The sequence below is a fragment of the Erpetoichthys calabaricus genome, chromosome 3 (genome assembly GCF_900747795.2).
Source record: "Erpetoichthys calabaricus chromosome 3, fErpCal1.3, whole genome shotgun sequence".
Taxonomy (NCBI): domain Eukaryota; kingdom Metazoa; phylum Chordata; class Cladistia; order Polypteriformes; family Polypteridae; genus Erpetoichthys; species Erpetoichthys calabaricus.
In genome coordinates, this window is record NC_041396.2 from 303469097 (window position 1) to 303485014 (window position 15918).

At 42.8% G+C, this 15918-nt stretch overlaps 1 protein-coding gene across 1 annotated transcript in view; it reads left to right on the forward strand.

The window, feature by feature from the left end:
- LOC114649163 (electroneutral sodium bicarbonate exchanger 1-like) overlaps nucleotides 1-15918 on the forward strand; it is a 236867-nt gene that overhangs the window by 122298 nt on the left and 98651 nt on the right. Inside the window, exon 7 of the mRNA XM_051925027.1 lies at nucleotides 14739-14830. Coding sequence (XP_051780987.1) covers nucleotides 14739-14830 — 92 coding nt within the window. The remainder of the gene's footprint in view (nucleotides 1-14738; nucleotides 14831-15918) is intronic.

Here is a 15918-nt window from a genome sequence, read left to right on the forward strand (position 1 = left end):
TCTTAAATGTGGTGTTCCTCAGGGATACATTTTGGGTCCTATTTTATTCTTTATATACCTTCACCCTATTGGAGCTATTTTTAGGAAATGTAACATTTCTTTTCACCACTATGCTGATGACACACAGGTTTATATTCCCGTCTGCAACTCTGCAATGAATCAACTGCACAACTGTTTGTCTGAACTAAGATCCTGGATGGCTAATAATTTTCTTGATCTGAATCAAAATAAAACGGAGGTGGCTAATAGCGGGTCCATCAGCTAAAGCCCAACTTGGTTTTGGACTTCTCTGCTCTTTCTCTGTCTTTTGCAAACCTCAAGTCTGCAATCTTGGTGTTACCTTTGACAGTAACCTCTCTTTTGAGAAACAAGTAAATTCTGTAGTCAAGAGTTGCTTTTTCCAGCTTCGTCATTTTCAGTTAGATCAAGCCTTTGTTATCTCCTAGGGATCTTGAGAAAGCTACTTCTGCTTTTATCTTTTCTCGCCTTGATGACTGCAACTCGCTGTATCTCTGGGATTAGCACATCCCTGATACGCAGGTTACAGTTGGTCCAGAATGCTGCCACTTGCTTTCTGGTTAATGCTTTGCATTTATATAGTGCTTTTCTCACTACTCAAAGCGCTCAGCAATTGCAGGTTAAGGGTCTTGATCAACAGAGCAGAGTCCCTATTGGCATTTACGGGATTTGAACCGACAACCTTCCGATTGCCAGTGCAGATCCCTAGCCTCAGAGCCACCACTGTGCCACTTGGTTGGGGCAAGAAAGTCGGATTCTGTTTCTCCAATATTAGCATCTTTACACTGGCTGCCTGTCAGTTTTCAGATTGATTTTAAAATCTTGTTGCTAGTTTTTAAATCTTTACATGGGCTTATTCCTGCCTATTTATCTGAATTGTGTGCTTTACACCAGCCATCTCGAGTGCTTAGATCTTCTGGTCAGTTGTCTCTTGTGGTCCCTCGTACCAAGTGTCAAACTAAGGGGGACAGACAGGGCTTGTGCAGCTGCTGCTCCTCGCCTGTGGAACTCTTTACCTCGTCACATAAAGGAGTTGTCTACAGTACAATTCAAAACGAGATTAAAGACTCCTTTCTATTCACTTGCTTTCCATGACCTTCAGTAATACTGATGGTTCCTCCCCCAAACTATGCAACTCTTCAATTCCACCCCGGGGGGGTAAACATTAACATTATACAAAGTTATTGTCTGTTTTTACCTGCATTTTTATTACTCTTTAATATTGTTTCTTGTATCAGTATGCTGCTGCTGGAGTATGTGAATTTCCCCTTGGGATTAATAAAGTATCTATCTATCTATCTATCTATCTATCTATCTATCTATCTATCTATCTATCTATCTATCTATCTATCTATCTATCTATCTATCTATCTATCTATCTATCTATCTATCTATCTATCTATCTGTTATATAGTGCCTTTCATATCTATCTATCTATCTATCTATCTATCTATCTATCTATCTATCTATCTATCTATCTATCTATCTATCTATCTATCTATCTATCTATCTATCTATCTATCTATCTATCTATCTATCTATCTATCTATCTATCTATCTATATACAGTAATCCCTCGCTACTTCACGGTTCACTTTTCGCGGATTCACGACTTTGCGGGTTTTTAAATATAGTAGTAGTATTTCCTAGTCTAAGAACAACAAAACAAGTTCGGTGACTAATTGCGTTGTAACACAGGCTGTGATTTGTTACATGGGAGGGAGACGACAAATCACAGCTTCCCGCTTTGTAATCGGGCCTGTGATTGGTGCTTTGACTGATGCCTAGATGACCGCCTACAAGTTGCTCTTCGACCTGAAAAAGAAGCAGCGGCAGCAACTGACGATCACAATTATTTTGCAGCCTCGCAATAAAGAGCCAGTTCCTACTACTACTACTACTACTACTACTACGGATACACCTTCGGAAACCGAGGAGGAGTTGCCCCAGGAAATGGCTTTTCCGTCTGAAGAGACGTAAAATACAGTCATCGGCTGCACAGTAAAAGTCATCACCTTCATCGTCATCATTTTTACTGCGCAGCATATTCATCACCATCATCGCATCATATATAGCTACGTGTACTTCGCTATACAGTAAGTGTAAACTTATCTACTGATTTCATATTGCTTAGCAATTGTCCCTGTTATTAACAGAGTAAAGGGTGGGTTGTAAACAATACAGGGAGGGTTTAAAAACGTCCAAATACACGTTAAATAATTAAATAAATATGGTGTCCCTACTTCGCGGAAATTCAGGTATCGTGGTCGGCCTTGGAACCTATCTCCCGCGATAAGTGAGGGATTACTGTAGTATCTATCTATCTATCTATCTATCTATCTATCTATCTATCTATCTATCTATCTATCTATCTATCTATCTATCTATCTATCTATCTATCTATCTATCTATCTATCTATCTATCTATCTATCATTGTGATTATGTAACATTACTTCTATTTATTATTTATTTTATTTATGTTCATTTATTTTATTTCTGTTTGTTATTTATGTTAATTGTATTTTTTTTCTTTTATTGTAAAGCACTTTGGCCACAGCATTCCTATGTTGTTTTAAATGTGCTGTATAAATAAATTGACATTGACAAGGTTAGAGACAAATCAACACCCTCACCCATGAGAAAGAGTGCTAGGCCAGCAGAGCAGAACTTTAATAATAATAAAAATATGGAGGATCTGTGCAGAACTTTTTCAAAACCTGCCAGGATCTGATTAATAACATTTTAGAATATGCTTTTAAAGCACTGAGGAAGCAGATTCTCTCCCCTTTTCTTCTCCATTTATCTTTATTCGCTTATTAATTCATCTTGTGTGCAGTGGCTGGGGGTGGTACCCAGCCGGGACCCCCAGGAGGACCGGAGGAGGGCTTACGCCTCCTCCAGACCACGAGGGGGCAACCACCCTGGTGGCTTTGGGGACCACAGGAACAGAGCTTAGAAGCTCAACCCTATAGGGGCACGTGGTCACCGCCAGGGGGTGCTCAAATGCCTAAAGAGCCCTGGCCCTCAGCACTTCCGCCAAACCCGGAAGTGCTAGGGGGACGAAGACCAGGGACACCCGGAGTGCTTTTGGGTGCGCTGCCGGTACTTCCGCCACACTGGTGCTAATCGGGAGGCACCTGGAGCACATCCGGGTGTGTATAAAAGGTGCCGCCTCCCTCCATTCGATAAATGGAGTTGGGTGGAAGAGGACGGAGCTCGGAGGTGAGGAGTGGAGGCGGTCAGGAAGAAGGAGAAGAGGCATTGTGTGAAGGGCCTGGACTTTGGGGGGATTGGTGTGTAAATATTGTAAATAAACATGTTGTGGTGCTTTAAAATCCTGTCTACCTGTCTGTGTCCGGGTTGTATCCCACAATCTATTTACTTATTTTTACTAGCTTCAAGTTTTACTCTGCTGGACATGCTCTCTTTCTCAGGGGTGGGGGTTGATTTGTTTTCAGTCTTATTTTTGTAAAAATTGGTCTATTTGTATGGAATGTTGTGTGATTTAAAAAAAAAAAAATTAAAATATGTGTAGCTGTAGGAGTGTAAGGCGAGATCAAGCACGGGTAAAACGCAGGCCGAAAGAAATGTCTCAGTCCAAAAGTTTGTTTTAAAATATTTAGTGAAAATTCAAAGCAACCGATCCACACAAGAATAAAGGCAAAAGTTGTTACACACGTAGAATAAAAGGCAAAAAAAAAAAAAAATAGAAAAAATGTCTAAACTTAACTTTTCTTGTCAAACTTTAGTTGTTTCTATACTTAAAGATGCTTAGAACATTAGAACACTCTCGATGAGAACAGGCCATTCAGCCCACCTAAGCCCACCAGTCCTATCCACTTATTTCTTCTAATAAAACATCACGTTGAGTTTTGAACGTCCCTAAAGTCTTCCTGTCTACCACACTACTTGGTCACTTATTCCAAGTGTCTATTGTTCTTTGTGTGAAGAAAAACTTCCTAATGTTTGTGTGAATTTCCCCTTCACAAGTTTCCAACTGTGTCCCCGTGTTCTTGATGAACTCATTTTAAAGTCACCATCTGATCCACTGCACTAATTCCCTTCATCATTTTAAACACGTCAGTCAGGTCTCCTCTTCATCACTGTAAAGGCTCAGCTCTTTTAATCTTCATAACTCACCCCCTGTAGCCCTCAATCAGCCTTGTCGCTTTTCTCTGGACTTTCTCCAGTGCTGCTGTGTCTTTATGGAGTCATAAACTGACCACAGGACTCCAGATGAGGCCTCACCAGTGTGTTATAAAGCTTGAGCAGAACCTCCTGTGACTTGCTTTATTTCTTCTTCTGTACGCTTTAAACGTGCAGCGCTGTACATTCAATAAAGTACGTAATCCTTCATGTTACTTGGCACTAAATGCTCACAAGGTACGTAAGGCCCGGTTTAAAACTATGTGCCCTCTATGCCGTACACCTCACAAGGCAGGTCACTAACTGAGTATAACGTATAGTCAGAGAGGCTAGAAGTAGTTAGAATATACCAATTCAATTCACCTTATGGGGCTTGTAAGAATCCCCCAATAGACTATGCACTAATATTTAGGCAAACATTTATATAACTTAAATAACTAGCAAGAGGCTCTTACAATATGTAAATAGATAAATGAATCAAAATAAATAGAATGAAAAAGAGGGGAGAGAACACGCTTCCTCAGTTTAAAGGCTGATTCTAAAATGTTATTGATCAGATCCTGCCAGGTTTTGAAAAATTTCTGCACAGATCCTCTAAGTGAGAATTTGATTTTTTCCAATTTCAGATAATATATAACATGAGTTACCCAAAGACTTAACAGAGGAGAGTTAGGGTTCTTCTAGGTGAGCAAGATAAGTCTACATGCAAATAGTGTAGTAAATGCCATTACAGTTTGTTTGTCCTTCTCCACTTTAAGCCCCTCCATAAGCCCACCACGTTAGTACTGATTGTGACACCAAGGCTGTCTGATTGGCATTGAAAGATTTTGGTCCAGAATGATGTTCATTTGGTGCAGGCCCAGATCATGTGGCCTAGTGATGCTGGAGCTCGATTGCAGCGTTTGCAGGTTGGTTCTTGTCCTGGAAACATTTTGGACAATTTAAAACGAGACAGATGTGCTCGATATATGATTTTGAGTTGAATAATTGTATGCTTTGCGCATATGGAGCTCGAGTGAATTCTGGGCATGGCTACCTTCCACTCCTCTTCTGAGATGTTGAGTGAGAGGTCCTTGTCCCACTGTGCTTTGGGATCTTTAAAAGGGAGTGACTGTAAAATGGTTTTATATATTATAGAAATGCTGTCTGAGTCCTCGAGACTGATCAATAATTTTTCCTGAATAGAGTTAGGTGGAAGGTGAGGAGTATCAACGTAAATTTATCGATTTATGAACTATCAAGGTGGATTATTTCAGCCAGGAGAAGGTTGATGCAATCAGCTGAATGTTTGCCTCTGAACACGTAGAAAGGGTATAGAAAAGAATGGGAGGGGTCATCAAAATACTCTCATTTTGTTACTTTGCAGCCTGAAATGACAAACACACACACACACACAGTTGTATTTACTCAATGCAACTTCTAACAGCCAAGTGAAAGATAAAATAGCAACAGTTAAAAAAAATAATCAAAAGGCGAGAATCACCGAGATGGTTACAGGATCACCTGCTCTCCTACAAACTCTGTGTAAACTCAATCAGGTGTAACTCATCGCCTTCTCCATGGCACACCAACCTGTGATCAGCCATAATCCTCCTGATTCGTTCAGCGACTCCCAGAGCATTCCAGCGCTTGGAAGTGCAACTGAAGGCAAACGTCAACTAAGGGTGGCAAGGCCCTGGCACAAGTCAGGAGATGTCAGGTCGGGGTGCCTGCACTGGTACAGTGAGTCGATGTACCCACCGTACAATGAAACAGCTCGGGATCCTGATTGGCAGACACGCAGTCCAGTCCCACCCTCCCTCTACAGTGAGATAAATAAGTATCGGATCCCCTGCTGAATTTGTAAGTTTGCTCACTTTCAAAGAAATAAACAGTCTCTCATTATTATGGTCGTTTCATTTTAATGGAGAGAGACAGAATATCAACCAACAATCCAGAAGAAACACATGACATAAAAGTTCTAAATTGATTTGCATGTCATTGAGAGAGATAAGGATTTGATCAGCTACAACCCAGCCGGAATTCCGGCTCCCACAGATTAGCTGTGTGCCCATGTGAGTAAATGCAGCTGGAAAAATATTATTTACGCATGTGTCTTCATTTCAGGCTGCAAAGCAACATGAAGGGGGCGACTCTTTTCTATACCCCCTGTAAATTGTGGGAGGTCCTACCTGTGGCCGCAAAAAGCAAGTGTGCAGCTGACACATGCACAGAGTGACAGGGTACAGCGGCCACCCACAGACCACCCACCTGATCCTTAACTGTTAACCAACATGGCCCCAGAGCTGGATTGTTCACAGAGGAATCTCCCTCAGTTACCAGAATTTGTCGATGTCTCTCTAATCACAATTCAGGTTGTGGCCTCGTGAGTATCGCTCTTTCTGTGACTAAACCGGGTTGTTGAGGCACAGGGAGACTGTTGTGGGGTACAAAATCTGTACATTTTGGTTTATATTTCCATTATATTTTGTTCAAGAGAAGACAAAAGATGAACTACATTCAGGACTTCTTCTTCCCAGTTATATCTCACTTTTAAAACAGCGCTTCCAACACAGAAAGGAAGACATGCTGGTGGCTCAGTTACTTTATAATCTGAGAAAGGGTGGACATCTAATTATTTTACAGCCTGGGAAAGGAAGACGTAGCGACACCTCAGAGAATATAAAAAACTAGCCAACCCCGCGGCGTAGCATACGCCGCATAATTATGCATTGATGGGTGAACACTTCCTGAAAGACACAGTTGTCCAAATGGGGTGGGTTTGAGGATACAACTGTATGTGAATGAAAAGATGGAACTCTGGAGAGGGGACTGACAATTGGAGGACCGCCATCGCACGCCCATTCAGCGATTCACATCTGCGACAAACATGATTTTTCTTAGATGGTCCTGTCGCGTCCACCCTTGCACTCGAAGCATACACACTGCCTGGTCATGTGCCCGCTTGTAAGAGCAGCTGACAGAGACCCGCCCACCAACTGTAAGACCATGGGATACCCCTCGCAAACTGTTTTACATGCTGCATACAGCGATTCACATCGAAGCATACACTCTGCCTACTCATGTGCCCGGTCGCAAGAACAACTCATGGAGACTCTCCCACCATCTCTAAGACCATGGGATACCCCTCGCAAACTGTTTTACACGCTGCATACAGCGATTCACATCCGCGACAAACATGCCTCTTCTTAGATGGTCCTGCTGCGTCCACCCTCGTTCTCGAAGCATACACACCGCCTGGTCATGTGCCCGCTCGCAAGAGCAACTCACAGAGACCCGCCCACCAACTCTAAGACCATGGCGTGTAAAACAGTTTGCGATGGTGGACGCGATTGTGCGTCATAACCAAAAAGAATAATGAAAAGTCAACGTGGCTGAAAGGTGCACGTGGAGTGTAGCAGAGACAAACACGAATGACGCCCTGTTTTGTGAGTTGCTGCGTCCGAGTTGGTGGGCGTGGCTCTGCGAGTTGTCATCGTATCCAATGACGCCGTGTTTTGTGAGTTGCTGTGTCCGAGTTAGTGGGCGTGGCTCTGCAAGTTGTCGTCGTATCCAATGGTCTTAGAGTTGGTGGGCGTGGCTCCGTCCTGCGTGCTTCATGGGTGTCTTGCTTGCGCTGGCGGCTGCTTAGTGAATTATATATATAGAAGTTTTATTGTTTGGGAAAACGGACGAGTGAATTCACTCATCATATTGACAGCCAGCCAATCAGAATATCTAACAATCACATTTTCCAAAATCCCCCCGGAACAATTTTAGAATAAATATGCCTTGTCTGAGGAGAGATATAGGAAGGAAGGAGGGAGGAAGAAGAAGGAACGAATACTTCAGAAGAGAGCAGAGTGACGGCAACGTGCGGCCGTTTCTATCTGGTTGTCAGAAAAGCATCTCATGAACAACTATGAGTGCTCGATCACAAGCTGCCTGCAACATTCATCCTTGTCATCTTTACTTTTCGTAAGCTTTTTCTAAAGACTATATATATCCAGACTTTACTATCAGTCCTATTTTCAATTATTCTTTGTTCCACTGGTATTATTATTATTCCTAAAATAAATACCATGCTGCTTTTAACTTTCTATGCTTTGTCATAATGTCTAGAGTGATTGAAGTAATAAGGTAGATTTCTTTGAGCACCTGGTGCGGCCATACACTCTGTGCTGCGAGGTTTATTAAGGCTGAGGGTGAGAGCTCCACCCATTAGTAGGGAACAGGACATCAAGGAAGGCATTCTTGGCTGATGAATGGCATATGGTCAAGGATGCTGAGCCTTTGTGTGTTTAAATGTATTCTTGGAGACCGAAGTAATATTTAGGTCTGAGATATCATTAAAACATCGTCTGTTGTTCGTGCCGATAATAAGTAAGTCTCTTGAAATACTGAGAGTGTCAGGCTGTGTTATTCCTAAAGCACTTGTGTGGTTCAAAGTGCCCGAGGTTACTTAGCGTGTGTGTGTCATTCATGGGGCACTGTTGTGGTTAGGGTCTGTGTGTATGCGTATATCTATATATGTGTGTGTTAATCTTAAGGTGCGATAGTAGACAGTAGACCAACCCAGTAATGAACTGGACGAGTACACGTACAGGTAAAGGGTAAGTAGAGGGAAATACTACGGTAATACAGAGATGCACTGACTGACTGACTGACCCCGCAGGACAATAGGGTCACACCAAGGCGACGTGGCCCGCTGCCATTAGATACACGGAGAGTCTCAGCACAAGGCCAGATGTGTGACAGCCTCATGAAGCAGATGCAGGGGGACACCTGCTGTTGTCACCACGCCACCCGTTGTTTTAAGGCCTCACCGACTGGTGTCATGGCTATCCGGGGGATTGGGGGGGGGTCTGCTGCCATCGGCCCACACAATCGTTTTGTGATTTTATTTTGCTTTTCCTCTCGAGTTAAACTGAATCCGGGGCACTTCTGGAATGACGTTGTCCAAAAACTGTCTGCAGAGATTAATTCCACATTTTAAAAATGACTTTTTATATTTGGACATTTGTAATCTTTTTAGGCATAAATTAAAAAGTAACACTTGAGCCTGAAGTCGAGTAGTCAGCAGCTTCTGCTGTTATCTGCAGTGACCCACTCTGCATATTGTAATTATTTGTCCTTAAAAATGACAAGTTGTTTTACATGATGATTAAGAAATTCAGGTACTAGTGAAATAATTTTTATTTAATAAACTCATATTGGCTATTTTTGGAATGACTTTTTAATTTTGTATTATGCTTTAAAGAAATTCCAGACCTTGTAATAGCAGTAGCAACAAATACTGTATGGCAGGGGTCTCCAACATGTCGCTCGTGAGCTAACGGTAGCTTGCAACCCCTGTCCAAGTAGCTCACCAAAGGGTTAATGAATCCTACATAAATTTGAAAACTTGATTAGTCATATTAGGGGTGGGCAATCTTTCCAAAAACTCAAACTCATCAAGACCTAAGTCACACTTTATTTTAAAAATCAAACCAAGTTGAATTCAATTGTTCTCTCGTTCGCTAGCTAAGCAGAGTTAAGGTACACGCCCTGAAGCTGGCGAGTGAGTGAGGAAGCCATTCTCCCCTCATCCCGCTACGTCTCTGATTCATGCAAATAAATCAGGACTGCAAGCAAACTATGACACATAGTGAAATGAGAGAAGTCACTAAATTAACCGGAATGTTCAAGCAAATTATAGAAAATAACCTGATCTAAATCTGTGAAGTAGTTCCCTCATGAAAGCGGACAGACATACAGACAGAGAGACATTGGATTTTATATCTATATATATATATATACAGTGGTGTGAAAAACTATTTGCCCCCTTCCTGATTTCTTATTCTTTTGCATGTTTGTCACACAAAATGTTTCTGATCATCAAACACATTTAATCATTAGTCAAATATAACACAAGTAAACACAAAATGCAGTTTTTAAATGATGGTTTTTATTATTTAGGGAGAAAAAAAATCCAAACCTACATGGCCCTGTGTGAAAAAGTAATTGCCCCCTTGTTAAAAAATAACCTAACTGTGGTGTATCACACCTGAGTTCAATTTCCGTAGCCACCCCCAGGCCTGATTACTGCCACACCTGTTTCAATCAAGAAATCACTTAAATAGGAGCTGCCTGACACAGAGAAGTAGACCAAAAGCACCTCAAAAGCTAGACATCATGCCAAGATCCAAAGAAATTCAGGAACAAATGAGAACAGAAGTAACTGAGATCTATCAGTCTGGTAAAGGTTATAAAGCCATTTCTAAAGCTTTGGGACTCCAGTGAACCACAGTGAGAGCCATTATCCACAAATGGCAAAAACATGGAACAGTGGTGAACCTTCCCAGGAGTGGCCGGCCGACCAAAATTACCCCAAGAGCGCAGAGACGACTCATGCGAGAGGTCACAAAAGACCCCAGGACAACGTCTAAAGAACTGCAGGCCTCACTTGCCTCAGTTAAGGTCAGTGTTCACGACTCCACCATAAGAAAGAGACTGGGCAAAAACGGCCTGCATGGCAGATTTCCAAGACGCAAACCACTGTTAAGCAAAAAGAACATTAGGGCTCGTCTCAATTTTGCTAAGAAACATCTCAATGATTGCCAAGACTTTTGGGAAAATACCTTGTGGACTGATGAGTAAAAAGTTGAACTTTTTGGAAGGCAAATGTCCCGTTACATCTGGTGTAAAAGGAACACAGCATTTCAGAAAAAGAACATCATACCACCAGTAAAATATGGTGGTGGTAGTGTGATGGTCTGGGGTTGTTTTGCTGCTTCAGGACCTGGAAGGCTTGCTGTGATAGATGGAACCATGAATTCTACTGTCTACCAAAAAATCCTGAAGGAGAATGTCCGGCCATCTGTTCGTCAACTCAAGCTGAAGCAATCTTGGGTGCTGCAACAGGACAATGACCCAAAACACACCAGCAAATCCACCTCTGAATGGCTGAAGAAAAACAAAATGAAGACTTTGGAGTGGCCTAGTCAAAGTCCTGACCTGAATCCAATTGAGATGCTATGGCATGACCTTAAAAAGGCGGTTCATGCTAGAAAACCCTCAAATAAAGCTGAATTACAACAATTTTGCAAAGATGAGTGGGCCAAAATTCCTCCAGAGCGCTGTAAAAGACTCATTGCAAGTTATCGCAAACGCTTGATTGCAGTTATTGCTGCTAAGGGTGGCCCAACCAGTTATTAGGTTCAGGGGGCAATTACTTTTTCACACAGGGCCATGTAGGTTTGGATTTTTTTTCTCCCTAAATAATAAAAACCACCATTTACAAACTGCATTTTGTGTTTACTTGTGTTATATTTGACTAATGGTTAAATGTGTTTGATGATCAGAAACATTTTGTGTGACAAACATGCAAAAAAATAAGAAATCAGGAAGGGGGCAAATAGTTTTTCACACCACTGTATATAATTCACTAAGCCACCGCCAGAGCAAGCAAGACACCCATGAAAGCATGCAGGAAGGAGCCGATGAAAACTCGCAGAGCCATGCCCACCAACTCGGACGCAGCAACTCACAACACAGGGCGTCATTCACGTTCGTCTCTGCTAGACTCCACATGCACCTCTGTCCCACGTTGACTTTTCATTATTCTTTTCAGTTATGACGCACGCACCACCATCGCAAAATCTTTTACACGCCATGGTCTTAGAGTTGGTGGGCGGGTCTCCGTGAGTTGCTCTTGTGAGCGGGCACATGACCAGGTGGTGTGTATGCTTTGAGAACGAGGGTGGACGCGGCAGGACCATGTAAGAAGAGGCAAGTTTGTCGCTGAATGAGCGTGCGACGGCGGTCCTCCAATTGTCAGTCACGGACAATTGTATGTTTCCCTCTCCAGAGTTACATCTTTTCATTCACCTTCATTCATTTATGTTCGTCTGTGCTAGAGTCCACATGCACCTCTGAGCCACGTTGACTGTTCATAGAGGCATGTTTCTCGCGGATGTGAATCGCTATGTGCAGCATGTAAAACAGTTTGCAAGGGGTATCCCAGATCAGACACCCAGGCAAACAACACTGAATAATCAATAACTGCAACTACTTTGCCCGCCCCAACTCCTCACCTGAGTCGGTTTCGTCTGTGTTCAGCAGTGTTTCCCAAACTCGGTCCTGGTGAACCCCTATGGCTGCAGGGTTTTGTTCTAACCAGATTCCTAATCATTAATGCCGGTGAAACTCATCCGGGATAAGTCGGTTTTTCAAACGCAGCCGTGTAGCAGATTAGTCTACCTGGATGTAATAATCCGAGATGAATGCGTGCCCCCGCGCTGAGTGAAAAGCCAATGTATATTGAGTCTAGAAAACATGATCAGCAAGTCTTTGATAGGCTGCAACAAAATGATGAAAGAACGGGCGCATTTTTTTCACACAAGGCTGTGTGTGTGGGTGGGTTGGTGTTAGTTAGTTAATTAGTTACTCGAAGGATTTCAAGATTTAATATGCACAAGCGGTAACACTGCAAAACCAGCCCAAACCAGAAAAGACAGCTGGCAAAAAGTGTCAGATAAATTAAACGCATGTGCATTGTACTTACTGAAAGCAGCGTTATGGAATTTTGCAAATGTTCATTTTTTTCCCTCTGCTTAAAAAACATTTAAAAAGCGCCGTGATTATGCGCCGTATACTACACCACGGGTTGGTATGCAGCGTGTAAAACAGTTTGTTTGTCGTGGATAATTTGCCTTTTACTATTACACGAAGACAATTTCCTGTTAATACTTCGTTACATTGATATAGCGGTGTTCTCAGTATTCAAAGCGCTATCCACACAGGGAGGAACTGGGAAGCGAACCCAAAATCTTCCACAGTCTCCTTACTGCAAAGCAGCAGCACTACTACAGCACCACAAGGCAGTTAAAGAATGCACCGGGCTCGATTTTGTTTTCACTTGTGTTTACAGCGATCTGGTTGTAGATAGCATTGTTGCAATGTTACTTTTCTTGGTGGCTTATTACATTATACGGATGTTTCACATGTTCATTTTTCCCCTGTGCTTAAAAGACATTAAAAAAGTGTTTCTCAACCGTGACTCTGGAACATCTCAGTACACAAGTTATATTAAGCATCAACAACAAAGACTCGCTACACCTTAATCTACAAGTACTGACACTTATCCCTACCGACGGAGTAACTTTCACCAACATGGCCTTCTTCGTCACAGACGATCCCGCTTTCAGTCACGGACAATTATATGTTGCTCTCTCCAGAGGTCTATCTTCTCATTCACTCAGTCGTTTTCTGAACTGTGTCGTTCAGGAAGTGTCCACCCATCAATACATAATTATGCGGCGTATGCTACGATTATATATTAGTAAACCTTCAAACTAATGTGCAGTTAAAGTCTCAACAGCATTCTCAGCATTTCTGGAGCTTACTAGAGCCCGATAACGATAAGAATCTTCACCAAGCTGCTCTGAAAATGTTTGCTTTGTTTGGATCTCCATACCTCTGTGAGTCTGACATGAATGTCATGAAGTCAAAGTTCAGAACAAGACTGACAGACGAACATTTAAATGACTCCATCAGAGTGAACCTTAGTGGCTCCACTCCACCATACACCTGCCTCTCTTGTTGACTCCATGCAGTGCCAGCCATCTGACTAACTAAAAACACATCACACATGCAACTGGACATGTGAATAAAGTGAAACAGTGACATGGATCAAAATGACAAATGAATAAGGAATTTCTGTTGTGATGGATGGCCGGGGACCTTGCCCCACAGGGAGGCCTGGATAAGCAGAGGACCAGGAGAGGAGCAATTCCTTCCCTACGACATAAAAGGGCAGCCATCCTGGATTGTGCGGGAGCCACGGAACTGGAAGGCTCAACCCTGTGGGGATCTGTGGCCACCACCAGGGGGTACCCGAAGGACTAAGGAAGCCTTGTACTGCAGCTCTTCAGCCACACCAGGTGCATTATAAAAGGGGCCACCTCACTCCATTCAAGGAGCCGGAGTTGGGTGGAAGAGGACAGAGCTTGCGAGGAGTGGAGTAGAGGCGGCAGAATAAACAAAGATAAGGACTGAGAGTATTGTCTGCACTGTGAGATTTTGTGTGCTGTGAAGAAAAAGAGGAATAAAACGTGTGTGGTTTGGACATCTGGAGTCCGTGTCTGTCTGAGTCCGGGCGATCTTTTACACTGTGGATTTGGAGTTGCATTGTTTTGTTTTGACAGCATTCATGTTTTAATTCAATAGTGTGAGATACACTAGAAAATGCATACAGACATACAAAATCCACTTGCAGGTAAACTCAATATTTTTTGTGATGTTTTAATGCAAAATGTGAGTTGTGGACACCAACATTTTGTAAATGTTCAAGCAAAACAAGCTTAATCAGTTTGCTGGGGTTGAAATAAGCTGTGAGAATAAATGTTAGAAAACATGAGGAGCTCTCGGCCATTTTCATTTTGTAAAAGTAACTCTCAGGAGAAAAACTGTTAGAGACCCCTGCTGTATGGTTTGGCTATGAAATGTCAGCTTTGTCAAGAGGGCTCATGGGTCACTAGGGGACCCTGGAGGTACAAAGGTTGAGGACCCCTAGCCTAAACAGATTTTCAACTTGGTGTTTCTTTGTCCCTCAGGTCAGGCTGTTTCTCCTCAGGCAGCAGCCCCACCAAACCTGGACGCAAAGAACGGAGTCCATCATGACAACTCTGCTGTGGATGTCAGCAAGGTGAGTCTCTGCGTTAATTTGACTGTGCTTGGAGGAGACCTGGGGAGTCTACAAAAAAACATGTCACAGACGAGTTGGTGTGAGCGGTGGGATCACTAGTTTCCTGTTACCCAGCTGGGAGACCAGGAAAATGTCAATATAACAGATAAACTGGCAGCCCATCTGAATTGCATGTTGGTCCCTTGACTGACCAGGAGACCACCTTAAAGCAGGGACAACAAGGGGAATCCCCAACAGGATGAGAAGCGAGGAATAATGGATGGACAGAGGGAGGCTGTTGCTTACCGGTACATTAGGTGGCAGAGCTACTCTGGTCTGGCTGCAGTTTGGACACCCACAGGGCAGCATGGGAATTGTAGTTTAGGGCAGCTTGGTTTGCTTCCTCAGGGGCCACCAAGGGGTGCAACAGGAGAAAGGACTCCCTTGTTTGTTGGCAGTTCCACCTGACCTGGTAGCAATTCCTGGGTGCGACGTTCTGGCACAGGAAGTACCCCTGAGTCTAGCATTAAGGGACCCACTCCACCTTTTTTGGGGGCAGAGGAGGAGGAGGACAAAACTCGCCTTACAGGAGTGGAGGAGGAAGAATTGTGTTTGGAGGAAGAGCTGTAAAGGTATTTATTGAATTTAAGGCCCTTTGAACCCAGAACTGATGTCTGTGCCATAGTGCCTGGGGTTTGAGGCTCTGAAATGCCTCCTACTGACCACAATCAGAAATGAGAAAAGGCTGTTGGGGAATATCCAAATTGTTTTTTTTGATTTTTTTAACGTGCCAAACCATGTTATTTAATAATGAATTTTATTATGTGCATATCTTGAATTTAGATGCAATGCCAAGGTGCTTTATGTTGCCGTGACATAAATAAATAAGCTGTGAGGACTGTGAGGGTCTGGGTTAGCTCCATGGTCACTGACTGCCGGGACCACTGATAGTGGCAAATGAGGACACACACACCGTCAAGAAGTGGTGCAGTGGCAATATTTCAAAGAATAAATCAATAATAATCCGTAAAGTCAATGTGCATATGGAGGGTAAAATCTCTCTATATATAAAATCCAACCTCTGTCTGATTTTCACGAGAGAACTACGT